The 25,242-nt window shown below is 62.2% G+C and overlaps 3 protein-coding genes across 5 annotated transcripts in view; all 3 read right to left on the reverse strand.

Annotated features, from left to right (window-relative positions):
* Window positions 1–252: 252 nt before the first annotated feature.
* SYDE1 (synapse defective Rho GTPase homolog 1) lies at window positions 253–10,092 on the reverse strand. The gene is made up of 8 exons (XM_065654894.1): window positions 9,837–10,092; window positions 8,251–8,721; window positions 6,551–7,300; window positions 5,339–5,655; window positions 5,125–5,251; window positions 4,418–4,578; window positions 3,757–4,018; window positions 253–2,630 (listed from the first exon to the last, which is right to left on the reverse strand). Exons 1-8 carry the CDS (start codon window positions 9,922–9,924, stop codon window positions 2,284–2,286), a joined length of 2,523 nt encoding a protein of 840 aa, XP_065510966.1. The 5' UTR covers window positions 9,925–10,092; the 3' UTR covers window positions 253–2,283.
* A 2,080-nt stretch (window positions 10,093–12,172) lies between these two features.
* On the reverse strand, window positions 12,173–19,390 carry CD209 (CD209 molecule). Its single transcript, XM_065654914.1, has 8 exons — window positions 19,032–19,390; window positions 18,060–18,185; window positions 17,870–17,968; window positions 16,919–16,975; window positions 16,211–16,606; window positions 15,085–15,230; window positions 13,536–13,645; window positions 12,173–12,444 (listed from the first exon to the last, which is right to left on the reverse strand). The coding sequence occupies exons 1-8, from the start codon at window positions 19,099–19,101 to the stop codon at window positions 12,318–12,320; spliced, it is 1,131 nt and encodes a 376-aa protein (XP_065510986.1). The 5' UTR covers window positions 19,102–19,390; the 3' UTR covers window positions 12,173–12,317.
* Window positions 19,391–20,965: 1,575 nt separating this feature from the next.
* PNPLA6 (patatin like phospholipase domain containing 6) overlaps window positions 20,966–25,242 on the reverse strand; it is a 28,773-nt gene continuing 24,496 nt past the window's right edge. For 2 of the 3 annotated variants that reach the window (XM_065654922.1, XM_065654921.1), the window contains 3 exons: window positions 24,196–24,312; window positions 22,516–22,612; window positions 21,268–22,393 (listed from right to left, as the gene is read on the reverse strand). In XM_065654922.1, coding sequence (XP_065510994.1) covers window positions 22,092–22,393; window positions 22,516–22,612; window positions 24,196–24,312 — 516 coding nt within the window. In that variant the 3' untranslated portion in view covers window positions 21,268–22,091. The other variant, XM_065654923.1, reaches the window with a different exon arrangement.

The raw sequence follows: 25,242 nt of genomic DNA on the forward strand, positions 1-25,242 counted from the left end.
AAGTGACAATTTGGGGGTGGTCAAGTGACAATTTGGGGACGGTCAAGTGACAGTTTGGGGATGGTCAAGTGACAATTTGGGGACGGTCTAGTGACATTTTGGAGACGGTCGAGTGACATTTGGGGATGGTCAAGTGACAATTTGGGGACGGTCAAGTGACAGTTTGGGGATGGTCAAGTGACAATTTTGTGGACGGTCAAGTGACATTTGGGGACGGTCACCCCCCCGTCACACCAACACACACACAGACCCTGGCAGTGAGTGTCATTTATTGCTGGTGACAATGACAAAGCAGTGGCACCACCGGGGGGACAGGTCACCCTGGGGGGGGGGTCAGGGACCCTTGGGGACAAGTGACACCTTTGTCACCTACACTGTTTGTCCATTGGTCCCCAATCCAGGGGACAGATGTGTCCCCATGGCCATAAAGTGTCCTCGTGTCCCCCCCCGCGTCCTGTGACATTCATGTGGGTGTCACCACCTTGGGGACACCCCCAGTGACATTTGGGGACGGTCAAGTGACATTTTGGGGACCATCAAGTGACATTTGGGGATGGTCAAGTGACAATTTTGGGGACTGCCAAGTGACATTTTGGGGTCAAGTGACGATTTTGGGGACCATCAAGTGACATTTGGGGACCATCAAGTGACAATTTGGGGACAGTCAAGTGACATTTGGGGACCATCAAGTGACAATTTGGGGACCGCCACCCCCCAGCACCAACACAAAGCCCAGGGGTGAGTGTCATTTCTTGCTGGTGACAATGACAAAGCGGTGGCACCGCCAGGGGGGACAGGTCACCGGCATCCCTGTCATGTCACTGGTGTCCCACTGGTGTCACTTGGGTCCCTGTGGTGTCATCGATGTCCCTTTGTTGTCACCGGGGTCTCTGTGGTGTCACTGACGTCCCACCAGTGTCACCAGGTCCCTGTGTTGTCATTGAGGCCCCTGCAGTGTCACTTGGGTCCTCGTGTTGTCACCAGGTCCCTGTGTTGTCACCAGGTCCTTGTGTTGTCACCAGGTCCCTGTGGTGTCACTGAGGTCCCTGCGGTGTCACTGGGGTCCCTGTGTTGTCATTGAGGCCCCTGCAGTGTCACTTGGGTCCTCATGTTGTCACCAGGTCCCTGTGGTGTCACCAGGTCCCTGTGGTGTCATTGTGGTCCCTGTGTTGTCACCAGGTCCCTGTCATGTCACTGATGTCCCACAAGTGTCACCAGGTCCCTGTGTTGTCACTGATGTCCTACAAGTGTCACCAGGGTCCCTGTGGTGTCACCGGGGTCCTTTTGTTGTCACCAGGTCCCTGTGTTGTCACTGACGTCCCACAAGTGTCACCAGGGTCCCTGTGGTGTCACTGAGGTCCCTGTGTTGTCACCAGGTCTCTGTGGTGACACTGGTGGGACATCAGTGACATTGTGGTGTCACCAGGTCCATGTTGTGTCACTTGGGTCCCTGCAGTGTCACTGGAGTCCTTGTGGTGTCACCAGGTCCCTGTGTTGTCATTGATGTGTCCAGGTGTCACCAGGTCCCTGTCATGTCACTGGCGTCCCTGTGGTGTCACCAGGTCCCTGTCATGTCACCGAGGTCCCTGTTGTGTCACTGGGGTCCCTGTGATGTCACCAGGGTCTCTGCAATGTCATTCGGGTCCCACCGGTGTCACTTGGGTCTCTATTGTCACCAGGGTCCCTGTCATGTCACTGACATCCCTGTGGTGTCACCAGGTCCCTGTGGTGTCATCAAGGTTCCTGCATTGTCACTGGTATCACCGTCGTGTCACTGAGGTCCCACCGGTGTCACTTGGGTCTCTATTGTCACCAGGTTCCTATGTTGTCACCAGAGTCCCTGTGTTGTCACTGATGTCCCTTGGGTGTCACCAGGGTCCCTGTTGTGTCACTGGGGTCCTTGTGTTGTCACCAGGTCCTTGTGTTGTCACCAGGTCCCTGTTGTGTCACTGGGGTCTCTTGGGTGTCACCGGGGTCCCTGTGTTGTCACCAGGTCCCTGTGGTGACACCAGAGTCCCTTGGGTGTCACTGGGGTCCCTGTGTTGTCACCAGGTCCCTGTGGTGACACCAGAGTCCCTTGGGTGTCACTGGGGTCCCTGTGTTGTCACCAGGTCCCTGTGTTGTCACCAGGTCCCTGTGGTGACACCAGAGTCCCTTGGGTGTCACTGGGGTCCCTGTGCTGTCCCCACCATTCAAACCCAAGGCCACTGCAGCCAAGCGCCACTGCTTCCCGTCACCGTCCCCGGTGTCCCCAATGTCCCCGGTGTCCCCAATGTCCGGCTGTCACAGACACACGTCGATGGGCTGCGCCAGCTCCCGCTCCAGCTCCCGGATCAAAGCATCAAAGTCCCTCAGGCTGAACCGGGGACCGTCCCCAACCCCCCCAAAACGCGTCCCCACGGCGGGGGGGGGACAGCGCGGGGACAACGCCGCGTCACCCGTGTCACCCGCGGGCCCCTGGGGGCCGGGGGGGTCGCAGACGCTCCAGTCGCCGGCGTAGCGGTTGCTGGGGGGGCTCTCGGGGCCGCGGGGCCGGGGCCGCGGTGTCACCGGCGCTGTCACCCGTGTCCCCCGTGTCACCGGCGCCAGGTCCAGGCGCAGCGGGGGGGGGACGGCGGCGGGGGGAGGGGCTGCGGAGAGAGGGGGGGTCAGGGGGGGTGTGGGGACACTTGCGGGGGTCACCGGGGTTTTGGGGGGGGTCACGGTGACACTTGGGGGGGGGTCACCAGGGGTTGGGGGGGGATCATGGTGACATCTGGAGGGGTTTGGGGGGTGTCACGGTGACACTTGGGGGGGCCACCAGGGGTTGGGGGGGGTCACGGTGACATGTGGGGGGGTTTGGGGGGGTCATGGTGACATCTGGGGTGTCACTGGGGGGGTTTGGGGGGTCACCGGGGTTTTGGGGGGATCACAGTGACACTGGAGGGGGGTCGCGGTGACATGGGGGGGGGGTTGGGGGGGTCATGGTGACATGTGGGGTGTCACTGGGGGGGTTTGGGGGGGTCACGGTGACACTTGGGAGGGTTTGGGGGGGGTCATAGTGACAGTTGGGGGGGGTCACGGTGACATGTGGGGAGGTTTGGGGGGGGTCATGGTGACATCTGGGGGGGTTTGGGGGGTCACTGGGGTTTTGGGGGGGTCATGGTGACATGTTGGGGGGGTCACCAGGGTTTTGGGGGGATCACAGTGACATGTGGGGGGGGGTCATGGTGACACTTGGGGGCAGTTATGGTGACGTGGGGGGGGGGTCACTGGGGGAGGTTTGGGGGGGTCACAGTGACACTTGGGGGGGGTCATGGTGGCACATGGGGGGGTCACGGTGACATGTCGGGGGGGTGTCACTGGTGTTTTGGGGGGGGGTCACGGTGACACTTGGCAGGGGGGTCATGGTGACACATGGTAGGGTTCATGGGGGGTTTGAAGGGTCACGGTGACGTTGCGGGGGGGTCACCAGGGGTTTGGGGTGTCACTGGGGGGCTTTGGGGGGTCACAGTGACATGTGGGGGGGGTCACAAACCCCTCCCAGGACTGGGGGGGGGCCCCCAGGAGCAGCTCCTGGTGACACTGACACGTGACAAAGCCACCGGGTGTGGGTCACAGAGTGGGGACAGTGACACGTTGCGGGGGGGGGTCACAGAGCCCTGGTGACAATGACACACGAAAAAGCCACCAAGGAGGGTCCCACCCCCCCCCCACCACAGAGTGTCACCCCCCCCCCGGTGTCCCCCCCAAAACGTCCCCATGTCCCCAACTCACCCGGCCAGGCCCGCAGCAGGTAGTGCAGGACCTCCAGGTGGCACTTGAAGTCGACGGGGACGTCACCGCGGGGACCTCGGGGACCTCGGGGACGGGCGGCGGTGACATCGGTGACATCGGGGACGTCGGTGACGTCGGGGCCGGGGGGCCGGGCGAGCAGGACGGGCCCGAAACACACGGCGAGGTTCTGCGGGGTCATGCGGTTGCAGTCGCGGAACGAGGCCACCAGGCTCAGGTGGTCCAGGAGACACGTCAGGGTGGCCTTGGGGACAAGGGGACATGGTTGGGGACACCCTCGGGTGTCACACACGTTGTCACAAAGCCCCAGCCCGAAGGGAATTGGGATTCGATGTCACATGAAGTGGCAACAGGGGAACGAGGCCACCGGGCTCCCCATTTTTGTCCCCTGCTCCCCCATTTTTGGGTCCAGACACCCCATTTTTGGGTCTGGACACCCCATTTTTGTCCCCTGCTCCCCCATTTTTGCCTCCAGACACCCCATTTTTGGGTCTGGACACCCCATTTTTGGGTCCGGACACCCCATTTTTGTCCCCTGCTCCCCCATTTTTGGGTCCAGACACCCCATTTTTGGGGCTGTGAACCCCATTTTTGGGTCCGGACACCCCATTTTTGGGTCCGGACGCCCCATTTCCGTCCCCACCTTCTCGGGCTCGGGCAGCCCGTCCAGCAGCGTCGTGGCCTCGCGGTGGCTCCCGGTGGCCCCCGGTGTCCCCATTGTCCCCATTGTCCCCAGCACCGCCCGGTACAACCCGGGGGGGATGAGCGGGGACGGCAGCTCCCGCAGGAAATCCTTCAGCACCCCTAAACGGACGGACAGACGGACATGGCGACATTGAGGGGACGTGGGGACACCCCTGGGAAACCCTTCAGCACCCTTAAACGGATGGACAGACGGACACGGTGACAGCAGGGGACATGGGGACACCCCCGGGAAATCCTTCGGCACCCCTAAACGGACAGACAGACGGACACAGGGGACAATGGACACCCCCAGGAAACCCTTCAGCGCCCCTAAACGGACAGACAGACGGACACAGTGACACTGAGGGGACATGGGGACATCAGACAGGACACAGGGGACATCAGAGGGGACACAGGAGACACCAGAGGTGACTTGGGGACATCAGAGGGGACACAGGGGACACCAGAGGGGACACCAGAGGGGACACAGGGCCAGCAGAGGGGACACAGGGGACACCAGAGGGGACTTGGGGACATCAGAGAGGACACGGGGCCACCAGAGGGGACACATGGGGACAGCAGAGCGGACACAGGGGACACCAGAGGGCACTTGGGGACATCAGAGAGAACACAGGGGACACCAGAGGGGACACAGGGGCCACCCACCGGTGACGACGTTGATGTCGGGGTAGCGCTGCTCCGAGAGCGTCACGGCCGCGCTGTCCCTCTCGAACGCGTCCCGAAGCTCCTTCTTGACGGCGGCCGAGCCGCAGAGCCGGTACAGCCCCACCACCTCGGGGGCGGGGAACGTGGTGCCACCGTCACCGGCGTCCCCAAAAAAATCCCTCCCACCCCCCCCCCCCGCCAAACCCACCCTCACCTTCAAGCCGCGGCGCTCGATCTCGGCGACACATTTTTGGACGAGAAGCGGCACTTTGGCGGGCGAGCCCTCGCGCTCCACGAGGCGCCGCAGCTCCACGCCGAAAACGCGGGGTGCCGAGGCCGAAACTCGAGGTTCCGAGCCCGAAACGGGCGGTTCCGAGGCCAAAAGTCGAGGTTCCGAGCCCAAAACGGGGGGTTCCGGCCCAAAAGCGGCGTCCGGCGCGGCGGGTCGCTCGCGTCGGCGCGTCAAGGTGAGTTTGGCGTAGAGGATCCCGCGGGGTTGGAGCCGCACGGCGAGTTGGTGCGTTGGGTGATCTGGGGGGGACAAACGGCACCGCAGTGTCACCAAATGTCACCAAAAGCGAGGGGGGGCGGGCACCTTAGGGGCCGCGGGGCTGTCACCGGGATTTTGTGGCCCCGAATGTCCCCAAAATTGACCCAAGCGTCACCTCTGAGGGCGTGGGGCGGGATCACGGTGACACCCACGTGGTTTTGTGTCCCCAAATGTCCCCAAAACCAACCCGGGTGTCACCTCAGAGAACATGGGGCAGGATCACGGTGACACCCATGTAGTTTTGTGTCCCCGAATGTCCCCAAAACCAACCTCAGAAGATTTCAGGCGGCACCACGGTGCCACCAACAAGGTTTTGTGTCCCCAAAGTCCTCAAAACCGACCTCGGAAGGTGCCACCAGGATGGTTTTGTGTCCCCAAATGTCACCAAAACCAACCTGGGTGTCACCCAAGTGTCACCTCAGAGGACATGGGGCAGCACCACGGTGCCACCACCGAGGTTTTGTGTCCCCAAGCATCCCCAAAACCAACCCGGGTGTCACCTCAGAGGACATGGGGCAGCACCACGGTGCCACCAACGAGGTTTTGTGTCCCCAAATGTCCCCAAAGCCAACCTCAGAAGATGTGTGGCAGCACCACGGTGCCACCAGCAAGGTTTTGTGTCCCCAAATGTCCCCAAAACCAACCCGGGTGTCACCTCAGGGGACATGGGGCAGCACCACAGTGCCACCACTGAGGTTTTGTGTCCCCAAATGTCCCCAAAACCGACCTCAGAAGGTGCCACCAGGATGGTTTTGTGTCCCCAAATGTCACCAAAACCAACCCGGGTGTCACCTCAGAGGACATGGGGCAGCACCACGGTGCCACCAACGTGGTTTTGTGTCCCCAAATGTCCCCAAAACCCCCCCAAGATGTCACCTCGGAAGACGTGCGGCAGCAGCACGGTGCCGTGGCCACAGAGCCGGTTGCGCCGCGCCGCCGCGTCCCAGGCGAACACCATGACCTTGAGGTGCCGCGCGGCCTCCAGCTCCAGGTTGAAGTTGTGGTTGAGCCCCAGCGCCGCCCCCCGCGCCGGCACCAGCGCCGTCCGCGCCCGCATCGCCGAATCCACCTGCAAAACGCAGAAATAATCCCGCGTCTCGGCGCCCGGTTTCAGATCCCGGACGCCACGGAGGTGAACGGCGACCAAACCCGACACGGGGACGAGCGCCGAAGCGTCGCCGCAGCTGTAGGGACGGAACGCGGCGACGTCCAGGGCGGCGTCACCGTCGCCGGCGTCCGGGTGGCTGCCGGTTTTCACCGGGAGCTCCGGGGAGTCGCCGTCGCTCAGGTAACCGGTCGGTTTGGGTCGCGGCGGCGCCGGCGAAGCCACCGAGGTGTCCAGGTGGTAGCGGGTGATGACGCCGCGCGGGGAGGCGGCACCAGAGTGTCCCCCGTGGTCGTGTCCGCCGTCATGTCCCCCGTCGTCGTGTCCTCCGTCGTCGTGTCCCCGTGGGCGGGGGCTCCGCAGGCTCAGTTTGCGCCGCAGCTCCGGGAGCTTCTTCATCTTGAGCGAGAGGCGGCGGACGGTGCCGGGGGATTTGGTTTTGGTGAGAGAACGGCTCTTTTTGGGGCTGGCGGGGGGGGATGGGGGGGTCGCCGAGGTCACGCAGGGGAGAGGGGTCTTGCCTGGGGGGGGACAAAGCGGGTGAGTGGGGACTGGGAGGGACTGGGGGGCACTGGGGGGGACTGGGGGGGAAGGATGGGGGGAGTGGCTGGGGACAATTCTGGGGACACTGTCCGGGGGGGGACAGGGATTGGGGGGTCTGGGGACACTGTAATGGGGGGGGACAGGGACTGGGGGGTCTGGGGACACTGTAATGGGGGGGGACAGGGAATGTGGGGTCTGGGGACACTGTAATGGGGGGGACAGGGACTGGGGGGTCTGGGGGGGGGACAGGGACTGTGGGGTCTTGGGGACACTGTAATGGGGGGGACAGGGACTGGGGGGTCTTGGGGACACTGTAATGGGGGGGACAGGGACTGGGGGGTCTGGGGGGGGGACAGGGACTGTGGGGTCTTGGGGACACTGTAATGGGGGGGACAGGGACTGTGGGGTCTTGGGGACACTGTAATGGGGGGGACAGGGACTGGGGGGTCTTGGGGACATTGTAACGAGCGGGACAGGAACTGTGGGGTCTGGGGGGGGGACAGGGACTGGGGGGTCTTGGGGACACTGTAATGGGGGGGGACAGGGACTGTGGGGTCCTGGGAGGGGGGACAGGGACTGTGGAGTCTTGGGGACATTGTAATGGGGGGGACAGGGAGTGTGGGGTCCTGGGAGGGGGGACAGGGACTGTGGGGTCTTGGGGACATTGTAATGGGGGGGACAGGGAGTGTGGGGTCCTGGGAGGGGGGACAGGGACTGTGGGCTCTGGGGACACAGTAATGGGGGGCAACAGGGACTGTGGGGTCTTGGGGACATTGTAATGTGGGGGGACAGCGACTGTGGGGTCTGGGGACACGGTAATGGGGGGGGACAGGGACTGGGGGGTCTGTGGATACTGTCCGGAGTGGGGGGACAGAGGGACAAAGGCTGTGGGGGTCACCACTGTCCCCAGCCCGCAGCCGCCACTCACCGCACGCCTGGGTCCTCCCTGCTCCCGGCTCCTCTCGAGTGCCACCGACGTCCCCTGTCCCCAGAGTCCCCGCCGTGCTCCGGGGCGGCTCTTCCCAGCTTATTTTTGGGGGGGACTCCCCGCCACGTCCCCGGGGGTCGTCGTCTTCGGGGATGGGGTTGTACCAGATGTCCCCGGTGGCGGCGGCACCGCCATCGGTGTCACCTCCCGGTTCCTCGTGTCCCAACACCCAGCGCCGGCTGCTCCGCTCCAGGCTCTGCAGGTAGGACCCGTGCGGGGGGCTCCTGCCGCCCCCCCCCAAATCGCCGGGGCCGTTCGCCGCGGCGTCCCCCGGATCCTCGTCGTCGGTGTCACCGACGTCGCTCGCGTCCCGGGGGGGTTTCGGGGGGTGGTTTTGCTTGCGGGGTGACGGCGGCTCCGGCGGCGGCACCTCCAGGGACGTCGGGGAGTCGGGGCTCGGGGGGGGGGTCTCTGTGGGGTGCAGGGGGGTGAGGTGAGGGGGGGACCCCGAAATGCGAATGGGGACCCTGCTGGGGTTTGGGGACATGGGTGGAGGGACCCCAGGGTGATGGGGGGGGTCCCTTCTTTTTGGGGGGGACAGGAGGGACCCCAGGTGATGGGGGGGGGTTCTTATTTGGGGTACAGGACCGCAGGGTGATGGGGGGGTCCCTTCTTTTGGGGGGGACAGGAGGGATCCCAGGTGATGGGGGGGGGTTCTTATTTGGGGTACAGGACCGCAGGGTGATGGGGGGGTCCCTTCTTTTGGGGGGGACAGGAGGGATCCCAGGTGACGGGGGGGGTTCTTATTTGGGGTACAGGACCGCAGGGTGATCTGGGGTCCCTTCTTTGGGGGTTCCCTTCTTTTGGGGGTCCTTTCTTTGGAGGGGAGGCAGGAGGGACCCAGGCGTTCGGGGGGGGCTCCCTCCTCAGTTTGGGGGGACAGGAGGGACCCTGTGGTTCTGGGGGGGGGGTCCCCCTCATAGAAGGGGACAGGAGGGACCCTGGGGTGATGGGGGGGGTCCCTTTTTGGGGGTTCCCTTCTTTTGGGGGGTCCTTTTTTTGGAGGGGAGGCAGGAGGGACCCAGGCGTTCGGGGGGGGGCTCCCTCCTCAGTTTGGGGGGACAGGAGGGACCCTGTGGTTCTGGGGGGGGTCCCCCTCATGGAAGGGGACAGGAGAGATGCTGGCGTGATGGGGGGGGTCCCTTTTTGGGGGTTCCCTTCTTTTGGGTGGTCTTTTCTTGGAGGGGAGGCAGGAGGGACCCAGGCGTTCGGGGGGGGCTCCCTCCTCAGTTTGGGGGGACAGGAGGGACCCTGTGGTTCTGGGGGGGGGGTCCCCCTCATAGAAGGGGACAGGAGGGACCCTGGGGTGATGGGGGGGTCCCTTTTTGGGGGTTCCCTTCTTTTGGGGGGTCCTTTCTTTGGAGGGGAGGCAGGAGGGACCCAGGCGTTCGGGGGGGGCTCCCTCCTCAGTTTGGGGGGACAGGAGGGACCCTGTGGTTCTGGGGGGGCCCTCCCCTCCTCAGTGGGGTTCCCCTCAGTCCCCTGTGTTTCGGGGGGGGTCCCTATTTTTGGGGGGGTGTCCGTACCTCTCTCCTTGGCCTCTACTTTCTTCAGGCGCGGGCGGTCGCGGCCCCTCAGGCGGGAAAACGTTCGGCGCAGCAGCGGCTCCGCCATCGCCCCCCCTCAGGGTCCCCCCCCCAGGGTCCCCTCAGCCCCTCAGGTCCCCTCAGGTCCCCTCAGGTCCCTCCAGGTCCCCTCAGGTCCCCTCAACCCGTCCTTGTCCCCTCACGTCCCCTCAGCGCGGCCGGGCCCGCGGATCCGCCATCCCGCCGCCGCCAATTCCTGGGATGCCGGGAGCTGTAGTCCGGAATTTAACCCCCCCCAGACCAAAAACCGAGACACCCCCCAAACCGAGACACCCCTCCCGGGACAGAAACAACCTCCCTTGGCACTGGGGAACCCCCTCGGATCGCGGACACCCCCCCAGGGACTGAGAAACCCCCTTGGAATGGATCCCCCCCCCACCCCATCCCGGCCCGGGTCGGGGACACCTCAGTTCCCTCTGTGGATTTGGGGGGGGGTCTGTGAGGTATTTAGGGGGGTCTGTGAGGTATTTAGGGGGGTCTGGGGGAGACCTGGGGGTATTTGGGGGTTCAGGAGGTATTTAGGGGGGTCTGGGTGGGATTTGGGGGGTCCTGGGGCGTATTTGGGGGGTCTAGAGGGGGATTTAGGGGTCCTGGGGGGGGTATTTGGGGGAGCCCTGAGGGTATTTGGGGGTCAGTGAGGCATTTAGGGGGGTCTGTGAGGTATTTAGGGGGGTCTGGGGGAGACCTGGGGGTATTTGGGGGTTCAGGAGGCATTTAGGGGGGTCTGGTGGGGATTTGGGGGTCCTGAAGGGTATTTGGGGGGGTAGAGGGGGATTTGGGGGGTATTTGGGGGTCTAGAGGAGGATTTGGGGGTCCTGGGGGGTATTTGGGGGTCAGTGAAGCATTTAGGGGGGGTCTGTGAGGTATTTAGGGGGGTCTGGGTGGGATTTGGGGGTCCTGAGGGGTATTTGGGGTCTAGAGGGGGATTTAGGGGTCCTGGGGGGGATTTGGGGGGTCCTGGGGGGTATTTGGGGGGGTAGAGGGGGATTTGGGGGTCTAGAAGGGGATTTGGGGGGTCCTGGGGGGTATTTGGGGTCTAGAGGGGGATTTAGGGGTCCTGGGGGGAATTTGGGGGGTCCTGAGGGGTATTTGGGGTCTAGAGGGGGATTTAGGGGTCCTGGGGGGGTATTTGGGGGAGCCCTGAGGGTATTTGGGGGTCAGTGAAGCATTGAGGGGGGTCTGTGAGGTATTTAGGGGGGTCTGGGGGGGATTTGGGGGTCCTGAGGGGTGTTTGGGGTCTAGAGGGGGATTTAGGGGTCCTGGGGGGTATTTGGGGGGGTAGAGGGGGATTTGGGGGTCTAGAAGGGGATTTGGGGGGTCCTGGGGGGTATTTGGGGGGTCAGCGAAGCATTTAGGGGGGCCGGGGGTATTTGGGGTGTCCTGGGGGGTATTTGGGGGTCTAGAGGGGGATTTAGAGGTCCTGGGGGGTATTTGGGGGAGACCTGGGGGTATTTGGGGGTTCAGGAGGCATTTAGGGGGGTCTGGGGGGGGATTTGGGGGTCCTGAGGGGTATTTGGGGGTCTAGAGGGGGATTTAGGGGTCCTGGGGGGTATTTGGGGGGTCCTGAGGGGTATTTGGGGTCTAGAGGGGGATTTAGGGCTCCTAGGCTGGTATTTGGGGGAGTACTGAGGGTATTTGGGGGTCAGTGAAGCATTTAGGGAGGTCTGTGAGGTATTTAGGGGAGTCTGGGGGAGACCTGGGGGGTATTGGGGGGTTCAGGAGGCATTTAGGGGGGTCTGGTGGGGATTTGGGGGGTCCTGAGGGGGATTTTGGGGGTCTAGAGGGGGATTTAGAGGTCCTGGGCGGTATTTGGGGGAGACCTGGGGGTATTTGGGGGTTCAGGAGGCATTTAGGGGGGGTCTGGTGGGGATTTGGGGGGTCCTGGGGGGTATTTGGGGGTCTAGAGGGGGATTTAGGGGTCCTGGGGGGTATTTGGGGGAGACCTGGAGGTATTTGGGGGTTCAGGAGGCATTTAGGGGGGTCTGGTGGGGATTTGGGGGTCCTGGGGGTTATCTGGGGGGTCTAGAGGGGGATTTAGGGGTCCTGGGGGGTATTTGGGGGAGCCCTGAGGGGGTATTTTGGGGGGCCCTGAGTTGTAATTATGGGTCGGGGGGGTAATTTGGGGAGCCCCAAGGATAATTAAAGGGATTTGGGGGTTCGCTGGGGGTCCAAAGCCCCCAAACCCACATCACCGGGTGTCCCCAGCGCCACGCAGCCCCCCCCCCAAATGTCACCGGTGGGGGGTGTCACTCCACACACATCTTTATTTCTCCGCAGGGACCCCCAAAAACCCCCCCAGACCCCAAATTTTCACCGTCGATCCCCCCGAACGGACACACAGGTGAGCAGAGGGGGGTCGTGGGGACCCCCCCCCGAGTGGATGCTGGGTTCTGGGGTCACTTTTGGGGTGTCTCTTTGCGTTCAGGGGTGTCCCTCGCACACCCAGGGCAGGTGGCCCCCGCAGGGGTAGTCGAACCACTCGCCGTCCCCCCCCACGGCCCCACAATTTTCCTGTCGCCCCCCGTTGGGCTCGTCCCGGTGCCACCAGCTGTGACAAAGAAGGGGGGACAGGACATCTGGGGAGTGTCCCCAAGTGTCCCTGTTGTCCTCTTAAAGAGGGGACCCCCCCCTCCCCGAAACCACAGGGTTCCTCATGCACCCCCACTGAGGAGGGGACCCCCCCCCCCCCCAAAGAACGGCCCCCCTGTCACCATGGGGTCCCTCCTGTCCCCCCAACTAAGGAAGAGACCCCCCCCCCATCGAGGAGACCCCCTCCAGAACCACAGGGTGCCCCGGGGGCCCCCCCAAAAAAGGGACACCCCCCCCAAATCACCCTAGGGTCCCTCCTGTGTCCCCCCTCCCAAGAAGGGCCCCCCCCCATAACCCCGGGGTCCCTCTTGCATCCCTTTCAGAGAAGGGACCCCCCCCAAAGAAGGGACCCCCCCATCACCCTGGGGTCCCTCCTGTCCCCCCCAAAAAGAAGGGACCCCCCCCCAATCACCCTGGAGTCCTGTGCACCGAAGAAGAGACCCCCCAAGGAAGGGAACCCCCAAAGAAGGGAACTCCCCAAGGAAGGGACCCCCCCAAAGAAGGGACCCCCCAAAGAAGGGAACCCCCCCAAGGAAGGGACCCCCCAATCACCCTGGTGTCCTGTACACCAAAGAAGGGACCCCCCCCAAAGAAGGGACCACCCAAAGAAGGGAACTCCCCAAGGAAGGGACCCCCCCAATCACCCTGGTGTCCTGTACACCAAAGAAGGGACCCCCCAAAGAAGGGACTCCCCAAAGAAGGGAACCCCCAAAGAAGGGAACCCCCAAAGAAGGGACCGCCCAAAGAAGGGAACCCCCCCAAGGAAGGGACCCCCCAATCACCCTGGTGTCCTGTACACCAAAGAAGGGACCCCCCCCAAGAAGGGACCCCCCAAAGAAGGGACTCCCCAAAGAAGGGACTCCCCAAAGAAGGGAACCCCCAAAGAAGGGAACTCCCCCAGGAAGTGACCCCCCAATCACCCTGGTGTCCTGTACGCCAAAGAAGGTACCCCCCCCCAAAGAAGGGACCCCCCAAAGAAGGGACCCCCCAAGGAAGGGGCGCCCCCATCCCCCTGGTGTCCCGTACCGCTGTCCCCCCCTCTCCCCGTACCTGCTCTCCCGTGTCACCACGGTTCCGTTCGTTCGCTTCCAGGTGCCCTCGACGTCCGAGTCACAGATTCCAAGCCAGGACGAACCCTCCAGCATCTTCCGGACGTGGTCCTGGGGACAAAACCGGCGTCACCCGCCCTTGGGGACAGCGGGGGGACAGCAGCGGGTGGTGGCAGGTAGGACCTGACACCCTTGACACCCCCCAGCTCTCTAGGGGGGGTTTTGGTGCCGGGGGGACAGTTCGGAGGAGGTTTTGGGGTCAGCGGTGGCAGCATGAGGGGCACTCGGGCTCTAAACTGAGCTTAAGGGCAGATTATCTTGGGGTTTAGGGTCAACATTGTGAAAAATGAGGGGTAGGATTAAAGTCAGAGCCTCGTTGGGCTCTGGACTAGCTTAGGACTAGTTTAAATCTCATGTGTTTAGGGTTAGGGCTGGGTTAGAGCCTTGTTGGGGTCTGAACTAGTTTTGGGTTATCTTAAGTTCTACATATTTAGGATTAAGGCGGGGATAGAGCCTTATTAGGGTCTGGAGGCCTCGGGCTCTGGAGTAGTTTAGGACTAGTTTAGGTCTCATATGTTGGGGGTTAGGGCCGGGTTAGAGTCTCATTGGGGTCGAGACTAGCTTAGGCTTATCTTAAGTCCTATAGATTTAGGGTTGGGGCTGGGTTAGAGCCTCACTGGACTCTGGACTAGTTTAGGACTAGTTTAAGTCTCATATGTTGAGGGTTAGGGCTGGGTTAGAACCTTATTGGGGTCAGGACTAGCTTAGGCTTATCATGTCCTATATATTTAGAGTTAAGGCTGGGTTAGAGCCTCACTGGGGTCTGGACTAGCCTAGGGCTGGTTTAAGTCCCATGTATTTAGGGTTAGGGCTGGGTTAGAGCCTTGTTGGGGTCTGAACTAGTTTTGGGTTATCTTAAGTTCTACATATTTAGGATTAAGGCGGGGATAGAGCCTTATTAGGGTCTGGAGAATCTTAAGATTAGCTTAAGTCTTATATGTTTAGGGCTAGGGCTGAGTTAGGGCCATGTTGGGGTTTGGGCTATTTTAGGATTAGCTTAAGTCCTGTAAATACATGTAGAGTTAGGTTCAGGATAGGCCTGGGTTTAGAGTTATGCATGATTGGATTAGGGTTAGAGTTAAGGCCAGGTTTACCATTGGGGACAGGCTTAGGGTCAGGGTTAGAGCCAAGCCTAGGATGAGGCTTAGTGACAGGGTTAAGGTCAGTTTTAGTGTTAGGCATAGAGTTAGGGGCAGGTTTTGGCTCAGTATTAATGTTACAGCTCTGTTAGGAATGACGTCAGGTTTAATTGTAGAAACATTAGGCACTAGCCCGTAAATTTAGGCTTAAAAGGGCAAAATTTAGGCCAAGCTTAGGGTGAGGGCTCAGGAACCTGGGGGAAAAGCGGGATGTGGTGTTTAGGACAAGGTTTTATGGGGTTCCAGGCGCTCTCCATCCCCCAGAAAATAGTCCCCTCCCTACAAAGCCCAGCTTAGGCACCACAGTGTCCCCTGTCCCCGTCCCCTGTCCCCTGTCACCCGCCGTGTTACCTTCTCCTCGGGACCGTCCACTTCCAGGAGCTGCGACCCCAGGAGCGAGCAGAAATTTTGGGCGTTCTCCCAGGAATTTGCCATTTTTGAGTAAAAATAGCAAGAATTCTGGAAATAAGTCCAGCCTTTGGAGCAGGGGGGACAACCTGGGGACGAGGGGACACAAAAAAAAAGCAGTCGGAGCTTTGCTTAAGCCACACGTTAGGGTTGAATTTTAGGCCTTAGTCAGGCCTAAGTCTGCCTCAGGGTTAGGACACCACTGGGCTTTCACCTCCCTTAGGATTAGCTTAAGTTTCATCTATTTAGGGTTAAGTCTATGTCAGGGTTAGGACCTTATTAAAGTTTGGATTCATTTAGAGTTAAGTTTTGTCTCTTTAGTGTTAGGTCCCCATTAAGGTTCGCACTCAGTTAGGCTTAGATTAAGTTTCATATATTTAGGATTAGGACCTCATTAGGGTTTAGGCTCAGTTAGGCTTATCTTAAGCCCCTTAAATCACATTAAATACAGGATTAGCTCAGCTTTAGCGCCCTGTTGCAGTTTGAGCTTAGTTTAAGCCACATCCCTTCAAGTTAGTGCTGAATTTCAGCCAGCGCAAGTTAAGCCAAGCTTGAATACTTGAAATATCAGTTCTAGGGTTAGCTTAAGCCCTCTAAATCACCCTAAATACATGGTTAGATCAGCTTAAGCACCCTATTGCAGTTTGAGCTTTGCTTAAGCCGCATCCCCACCATGTTAGGGCTGAATTTTAGGCAGTGTAGGTTTAGGACTTCATTAGGGTTTCGGCTCAGTGAGGCTTAGCTTAAGCCCCTTAAATCACGTTAAATACAGGATGAGCTCAGCTTTAGTGGCCTATCGCAGTTTGAGCTTCGCTTAAGCCACATCCCTGCAGGTAAGTGCTCGATTTCAGCCAGCGCAAGTTAAGCCAAGCTTAAATCCTTGCGCTATCGGTTCTAGGATTAGCTTAATCCCCCTAAATCACCCTAAATACATGGTTAGATCAGGCTTGGTGCCCTATCACAGTTTTGAGCTTCGTTTAAGCCACATCCCTGCTGATAAGTGCTCAATTTCAGCCAAGCGCAAGTTAAGCCAGGCTTAGCTATTTGAAACATGGGTTCTAGGACTGACAGGCGCGGGAGCAAACGTCGTCCTTGGTGCCGTGCACGACCCAGCGGCTCCACTCGCGGTCCCCGGTGTAGAGCATCACCACCGACTGCCGGTTGTTGCCGTAATTAAAGAAGAGCTCGTTACCGGCCAGCGCCAGCAGCCCCCCGGCGCGGCACTCCCAGCGCTGCAGCGGCGCCGCCGGCTCCCGGCACGGCTCCAGCCGCACCAGCGCCAGGTTCTGGCCCCGCGTCGCGGTGACGCAGCGCTGGGTCCCCCAGGATTGTAACCGACCGCCCGGGAGCCACTGGAACCGCTGGGACGGGGCTTGGGGACGACACGGTGACGCCGTCAGGAGCTGCCCCGAGGCTTCGATGCACACGGACTGGGCTGCGTTGTAGAGCTGGAAGGAGCTGGAGGCTGCGGGGACGTTGCTGGTGAGTTGGGGACGTTCCCGGTGAGTTGGGGACACTTGGGGACAGGGGACACACGTGGGGATGGGGGACACGTGGGGGACACGTGGCCGAGGGGGACACGGCCATAAGTGACACTGTGGGACAGGGACAGGGTCACACACACGGCTTGGGCTTCGTGGTAGAAATGGAAGGAGCCAGAGGCTGTGGGGACATTCACAGAGAGTTGGGGACATTCCCCATGAGTTGGGGACACTTGGGGACAGGTCTGTGGGTGACACTGTGGGGCAGGGAGGGGACAGGGGACAAGAACACGCACCCGCGCTCGGTGGCTCCTTCGCCTTCTCCGCTTCCAGCGCCGCTGTCAGGGCTGCCACTGGGTGGGGACATTGGGGACACACGTGTCACCATTCAGGGTGTCCCAGGGTTGGGGTTGGGGGGGACACTGGGGACACACGTGTCACCACTCAGGGTGTCCCAGGGCTGGGGTTTGGTTTGGGGGGGACATTGGGGTGACACAAGTGTCACCGTGTCACTGCAATGTCCCCAGGAGGGATGAGGAGCTGGTGTTGGGGTTGGGGGGGACACTGGGGACACACGTGTCACCACAATGTCCCTTGGAGGGGCCGAGGGGCTGGTGTTGGGGACATTGGGGACACACGTGTCACCACTCAGGGTGTCCCAGGGCTGGAGTTTGGTTTGGGGGGGACATTGGGGTGACACAAGTGTCACCGTGTCACCGCAATGTCCCCAGGAGGGATGAGGAGCTGGTGTTGGGGACATTGGGGACACGTGTGTCACTGTGTCACCGCAATGTCCCCAGGAGTGGCCGAGGGGCTGGTGTTGGGGTTGGGGGGGACATTGGGGACACACGTGTCACCATTCACAGTGTCCCAGGCCTAGGGTTTGGTTTGGGGGGACATTGGGGTGACACAAGTGTCACCGTGTCACCGCAATGTCACCAAGAGGGGGCGAAGGGTTGGTGTTGGGGTTGTGGGGGACATTGGGGACACACATGTCACTGCCATGTCCCTTGTGGGGGCCGAGGGGCTGGTGTTGGGGACATTGGGGACACACCTGTCACCATTCGGGGTGTCCCAGGGCTGGGGTTTGGTTTGGGGGGGACATTGGGGACACAGGTGTCACCACAAGGTCCTGCTGTTGCTGAGCCCCCACGTCCCCCCTGGGCCACCCGAGAACTGTCCCTCTGTCCCCCCGCAGCCCCCACATTGTCACCCCCCCCAGTGACAACGACTTCCCCCGTGCTCACCGCGCCGGAGGCCACCGACGAGGACGGTGACATTGAGCAGCACCGACACCCCCAGTGCCACCAGTGTCACCAGCAGCAGCCTCGGCCTGGAGCAGGGGACTGGAGATGAGGGGGGTGAGTGACAAAAGTGACACAAAAGTGACAGAAAACGGCCCCCCCCCAGGTGCGGACGGCGGCGGGTGGCACTGACCGTGGCGCGGTGACACTCGTGTCCTCAGTGCCGGGGGGTCGGGGACGCACTTCGGGTTGGGGACGGTGACAGGGGGGTCCAGGGGCTCGTAGGGGTTCTCGTCCGGGGGGGACGTGTCACCACAGGCTGGGGAGGGGACAGAGGTGACAGCGCTGGGGGGTGTCCTGGGGACACCACCCGCCCTGGGGACACCCCTTTGGTGTCGCCACCTGCCCTGGGGACACCCCTTTGGTGCCACCACCCACCTTGGGGACACCCTTGGGGTCAAGGGATGGACACGGGGGGTCCCTTTGGTGTCACCACCTTGGGGACACCCCTGGAGCACAGGGGGGTGTCACCGAGGTCCCCAGAGACCTTTGGGGACAAGGGATGGACATGGGAGGTCCCTTTGGTGCGACCACCTTGGGGACACCCTTGGGGACAATAGATGGACACGGGGGTCCCTTTGGTGCCACCACCCACCTTGGGGACACCCTTGGGGACAATAAATGGACATGAGGGTCCCTTTGGTGCCACCACTCACCTTGGGGACAATAAATGGACATGAGGGTCCCTTTGGTGTCACCACCTTGGGGACACCCTTGGGGACAATAGATGGACACGGGGGTCCCTTTGGTGCCACCACCCACCTTGGGGACACCCTTGGGGACAATAAATGGACATGAGGGTCCCTTTGGTGCCACCACCCACCTTGGGGACAATAAATGGACATGAGGGTCCCTTTAGTGTCACCACCTTGGGGACACCCTTGGGGACAATAAATGGACATGGGGATCCCTTTGGTGCCACCACCCACCTTGGGGACACCCTTGGGGACAAGGGATGGACACAGGGGTCCCTTTGGTGCCACCACCCACCACCAGTGACAGAGACAAGGAGACGTCCCCCAGCACTGTGACACCCCAAAGTGACACTGGGGGGTGCATTAGGGACATGGGGACACCTGCGTCACCCCCCCGGGATGTCACCTACCTTCCCCGCCACCGGGTCCCTGCGGCCACACTTGTCCCTGCCCCTGGGTGGCCTCGAGGTTGCCGTACATCGTCCTTGTCACACACAGAGCTGTCCCCAACGCGTCCCCAAAGTGTCCCCACTGATAAAGCCAGCGGGAAGCGGGGGGAGGGTGACAGTTCCGGATGTCCCCCCTTGGGGACAAGCCACAGAGGGGCCCCCAAGCCCCAGCTGTTCTGTCCCTTGGTGGGAGGTGACAGCGGTGACAGTCCCCAAGGGTGATGGTGAAGAGCTGGGTGTCCCCAAAGGGTGACAGTGGGACAGTGTCTGGGGTGTCCCCATGACCAGTGTCCTCATGTCAAGTGTCTCCAAGCCCAGTGTCCCCATGTCCAGTGTCCCCATGTCCAGCGTCCCCAAGCCCAGTGTCCCCAAGCCCAGTGTCCCCATGTCCAGGGTGTCCATGTCCAGAGTGTCCCCATGTCCAGCGTCCCCAAGCCCAGTGTCCCCAAGCCCAGTGTCCCCATGTCCAGTGTCCCCATGTCAAGTGTCCCCATGTCCAGTGTCCCCATGACCAGCATCCCCATGCTCAGTGTCCCCATGTCCAGAGTGTCCCCATGTCCAAGGTGTCCCCATGTCTGGTGTCCCCATGTCCAGAGTGTCCCCATGCTCAGTGTGTCCCCATGTCCAAGGTGTCCCCATGTCCGGTGTCCCCATGTCCAGAGTGTCCCCATGCTCAGTGTGTCCCCATGTCCGGTGTCCCCATGTCCAGAGTGTCCCCATGCTCAGTGTGTCCCCATGTCCAAGGTGTCCCCATGTCCAGTGTCCCCATGTCCAGAGTGTCCCCATGTTCAATGTCCCCATGCTCAGTGTCTTCCCATGTCCAGAGTGTCCCCATGTCCAGTGTCCCCAAGCCCATTGTGTCCCCATGTCCAGAGTGTCCCCATGTCCACTGTCCCCATGTCCAAGGTGTCCCCATGTCCGGTGTCCCCATGCTCAGTGTCCCCATGCTCAGTGTCCCCATGTCCAGTGTCCCCAAGCCCAGTGTGTCCCCATGTCCAGAGTGTCCCCATGTCCAGCGTGTCCCCATGTCCAGTGTCCCCATGCCCGTCACACCCCTGGTGTCACCAGCACCCACAGTGTCCCCAGGGCGGGTGCGTGTCCCCGCGCTGGCCGCAGGAAGGGAACAGGAAGGGCTGTGTGTTATCAGCCCCCGCCAGCCCCGGCCACCACGCCGCTGTCCCCTCGCGGTGACAGTTGTCTTGTGGTGACACCAGTTGTCCCCTCACGGTGACAGTTGTCCCGTGGTGGCACCGACTGTCCCCTCAGGGGTCCCACTGTCCCCCCGCTGCAGCGCTGCCCGCGGCCGCCAGGGGGCGCCGGCACCACCGGGGCGGGGCCACGGAGGGGGCGGAGCCGAGCGGGGGGCGGAGCCACGCAGGGGGCGGAGTCGTCGAAGGGGCGGAGCCCGGGAGGGGGGCGGGGCCATGGAGGGGCGGGGCCGCCGCTGGGGGGCGGAGCAGAGCAGGGGGGCGGAGATGGACAGGAGGCGGAGTCACCCAGGGGGGCGGAGCCTCGGGGGGCGGAGCCCAGGAGGGGGCGGAGCCGCGGAGAGGGCGTGGCTGGGGGGGGCGGAGCCGGGGAGGTGGGGCGGGGACGTTGGGGAGGGGTGGAGCCACCGGGGGGGGGCGGAGCCTCGGAGGGGCGGACCCGGAGAGGGGGCGGAGCGTCTGAGAAGGGGGCGGAGCCTCGGGGGGGGGGACGGAGCCTCGAGGAGGGGGCGGAGCTGGCGAGGGGGCGGAGCCTCCGAGGGGCGTGGCTGAGACCGAGGGATACCGGGGCGGGGCGGGGGGGGCGACCGGGGACTTGGTATTAAAAAAAAAAAAAAAAAAAAAAAAAAAAAAAAAAATTAAATACATATCCAACCGGGTTTGGTTTAAATAATAATAATTAAAAAAAAAAAAAAAAAAAAGACCATTTACAGCAGTCTCATCCCCTCCCCACCCAGTGGGGCCTTGTGGGGGGGATTTGGGCCAGTGCAACAGTGCGGGGGGAAAATGGGGGGTCCCTGGAGCCCCCCCCCCCCGTGCCCCCCGGCTCGAGGACAAGTGGGGACAAGGGCCGGCGCCGCAGGGGGGGGGACGCGGGGACACCCCCAGGGAGGTAGAGGCGGCTCCGTCGGTGGGTTTGGGGTTCAGGTGGGGGGGCCGGGGGGGTCCCGGGCCGGGCGGTGCCGCAGGGTCTTCTCCTCCTCCTGGGGACAGAAGGACACGGTGGGGACAGCGGGACACGGACGCTGTAAAGCACCCATGGGGGACACCCCACGGGGGGGGTCAGGGCACCCTGGGGACCCCCCAAACCCAGGGACACCCCATGGGGGGGGTCAGGGCACCCTGGGGACCCCCCAAACCCAGGGACACCCCATGGGGGGCTCAGGACCCCCCAAACCCAGGGCCACCCCATAGGGGGGGTCAGGGCACCCTGGGGACCCCCCAAACCCAGGGACACCCCATAGAGGGGGTCAGGGCACCCTGGGGACCCCCCAAACCCAGGGACACCCCATAGGGGGGGTCAGGGTACCCTGGGGACCCCCCAAACCCAGGGCCACCCCATAGGGGGGGTCAGGGCACCCTGAGGACCCCCCAAACCCAGGGACACCCCATAGGGGGGTCAGGGCACCCTGAGGACCCCCCAAACCCAGGGACACCCCATAGGGGGGGTCAGGGCACCCTGGGGACCCCCCAAACCCAGGGACACCCCATGGGGGGCTCAGGACCCCCCAAACCCAGGGCCACCCCATAGGGGGGGTCAGGGCACCCTGGGGACCCCCCAAACCCAGGGACACCCCGTAGGGGGCTCAGGAACCCCCAAACCCAGGGACACCCCATAGCGGGGGTCAGGGCACCCTGGGGACCCCCCAAACCCAGGGCCACCCCATAGGGGGGGTCAGGGTACCCTGGGGACCCCCCAAACCCAGGGACACCCCATAGGGGGGGTCAGGGCACCCTGGGGACCCCCCAAACCCAGGGACACCCCGTAGGGGGCTCAGGAACCCCCAAACCCAGGGACACCCCATAGGGGGGGTCAGGGCACCCTGGGGACCCCCCAAACCCAGGGACACCCCGTAGGGGGCTCAGGAACCCCCAAACCCAGGGACACCCCATAGGGGGGGTCAGGGCACCCTGGGGACCCCCCAAACCCAGGGACACCCCGTAGGGGGCTCAGGACCCCCCGTTTTGGGGTGTCTCCGTCGGGGCGGGGTGGGGGGGGACACACACTCACGGCCTCGGGGGCGCTCGGCCACTCGGGGGGGGCGAAGGCGTCGTCCTCCCCCCGCGCCGGATCGGGCCCCTCGTCCTCGTACTCGGTGAGGTAGTCGGACTCCTCTGGGGGGGGACCCACAAAATTGGGGGGGGGACCCACAAAATTGGGGGGGGTTCAGGATCAGGCCCCGTGTCTGGAGCTGCGCCCCCCCTCCGCACCCCCAAACCTGGCTCCCCCCCCTCACCGTCGGCGTAACCGTCGGACAGGGGGGGTTTGGCGGGTTCGATGCGGGAGACGATTTCGGCCAAATCGGTGAAACCGGCGCTGGGACACGTCAGCACCTGGGGGGGGACAACGGGGGGACCCCGGGTGACACCCCCCAAAGTGGGAGAGGGGGGAGACGGGGGATGGGTGGGAGGGGACATGGTGAGAGGGACAAAGGGAGCTCGGGGTGACAGGAGATGGGACAAGGGGACAAGGGGACAGGAGATGGGACAAGGGGACAAAGGGACAAAGGAAGGGACAGGAGACGGGACAAGGGAACAAGGGGACAAAGGGACAAAGGAGGGGACAGGAGATGGGACAAGGGGACAGGATGGACCAGGGAGGGGACAGGAGATGGGACAAGGGACAAGGGGACAGGAGATGGGACAAGGGGACAAAGGGACAAAGGAGGGGACAGGAGATGGGACAAGGGAACAAGGGGACAAAGGAGGGGACAGGAGATGGGACAAGGGGACAGGAGATGGGACAAAGGGACAAAGGGACAAAGGGACAAAGGATGGACCAGGGAGGGGACAGGAGATGGGACAAGGGGATGGGAGATGGGACAAAGGGACAAAGCAGAGGACAGGAGATGCGATAAGGGGACAGGGGATGGGACAAGGGGACAAAGGGACAAAGGAGAGGACAGGAGATGCAATAAGGGGACAGGAGATGGGACAGGAGACAAGGGGACAGGAGACAAGGGGACAGGAGATGGGACAAAGGGACAAAGGAGAGGACAGGAGATGCAATAAGGGGACAGGAGATGGGACAGGAGACAAGGGGACAGGAGACAAGGGGACAGGAGATGGGACAAAGGGACAAAGGAGAGGACAGGAGATGGGACAAAGTGACAAAGGAGGGGACAGGGGATGGGACAAGGGGACAAAGGGACAAAGGAGAGGACAGGAGATGGGACAAGGGGACAGGATGGACCAGGGAGGGGACAGGAGATGGGACAAGGGGACAAAGGGACAAAGGAGGGGACAGGAGATGGGACAAGGGGATGGGAGATGGGACAAAGGGACAAAGCAGAGGACAGGAGATGCAATAAGGGGACAGGAGATGGGACAGGACACAAGGGGACAGGAGATGGGACAAAGTGACAAAGGAGGGGACAGGGGATGGGACAAGGGGACAAAGGGACAGAGGAGAGGACAGGAGATGGGACAAGGGGACAAAGGGACAAAGGAGGGGACAGGGGATGGGACAAGGGGACAAAGGGACAAAGGAGAGGACAGAAGATGGGACAAGGGGACAGGATGGACCAGGGAGGGGACAGGAGATGGGACAAGGGACAAGGGGACAAAGGAGGGGACAGGAGATGGGACAAGGGGACAAGGGGACAGGACATGGGACAGGATGGACCAAGGAGCGGACAGAAGACGGGACAAGGGGACAAAAGGATGAAGGGGAGTGGGACAGGAGATGGCCCAGGGTGGAGGGGACAGGAGATGGAGCCAGAGGACAGGAGGTGAGGGACAGAAGGACATCAGGGGGGACAGGAGGACACTGGGGGGCACAACCTGCACCAGGAGGGCTGGAAGGACATGGGGAGGAGCGGGGACAAGGGACAAGGGACGAGGCGAGTGCTGCTCCCTGGAGATGTCCCCAGGCCCAGGGTGGCCCAGGGCAGGTCCCCAATGTCGCCCCCGCTCACGTCCATGCGTTTGCTCTCGTAGAAATCGGCCGAGCGCCGGTCCTTCACCATCTGCTCGATGACGTCCCCGCGGCTCCAGCCGTCGAACACCACTTTGCCATGCCCGTAGCCCACGTCCTGCGGGGACAGGCGGCCGCGGCCCCATCGGTGGCCAGGGCACCCCAAACGGTGGCCTGGGCCACCTCAAACAATGGCCCGGGGCACCCAAGGGATGGGTTGGACATCTCAACTGATGGCCCAGGGCACCCAACCAATGGCCCAAGACACCCAACTGATGGCCAAGACACCCAACTGATGGTCCAAGACACCCAACTGATGGCCCAAGACACCCAACTGATGGTTGGGACACCAACTGATGGTCCAAGACACCCAACTGATGGTTGGGACACCAACTGATGGCCCAAGACACCCAACTGATGGCCCAAGACACCCAACTGATGGCCAAGACACCCAACTGATGGCCCAGGACACCCCATTGATGGTTGGGACACCCAACTGATGGCCCAAGACACCCAACTGATGGTCCAAGACACCCAACTGATGGCCCAGGACACCCCATTGATGGTTGGGACACCCAACTGATGGCCCAAGGCACCCAACTGATGGTCCAAGACACCCAACTGATGGCCCAGGACACCCCATTGATGGTTGGGACACCCAACTGATGGCCCAAGACACCCAACTGATGGTCCAAGACACCCAACTGATGGCCCAGGACACCCCATTGATGGTTGGGACACCAACTGATGGCCCAAGACACCCAACTGATGGTTGGGACACCAACTGATGGCCCAAGACACCCAACTGATGGCCCAAGACACCCAACTGATGGTCCAAGACACCCAACGGATGGCCCAGGACACCCCGTTGATGATCCAAGACACCCAACTGATGGCTGGGACACCCAACTGGTGGCCTAGGACACCCCACTGATGGTTGAGGCACCCAAGTGATGGCCCAAGACACCCAACTGATGGTCCAAGACACCCAACTGATGGCCCGAGACACCCCATTGATGGCCCAAGACACCCAACTGATGGTTGGGAC

The sequence above is a fragment of the Caloenas nicobarica genome, chromosome 36 (assembly GCF_036013445.1).
Source record: "Caloenas nicobarica isolate bCalNic1 chromosome 36, bCalNic1.hap1, whole genome shotgun sequence".
Taxonomy (NCBI): Eukaryota; Metazoa; Chordata; class Aves; order Columbiformes; family Columbidae; genus Caloenas; species Caloenas nicobarica.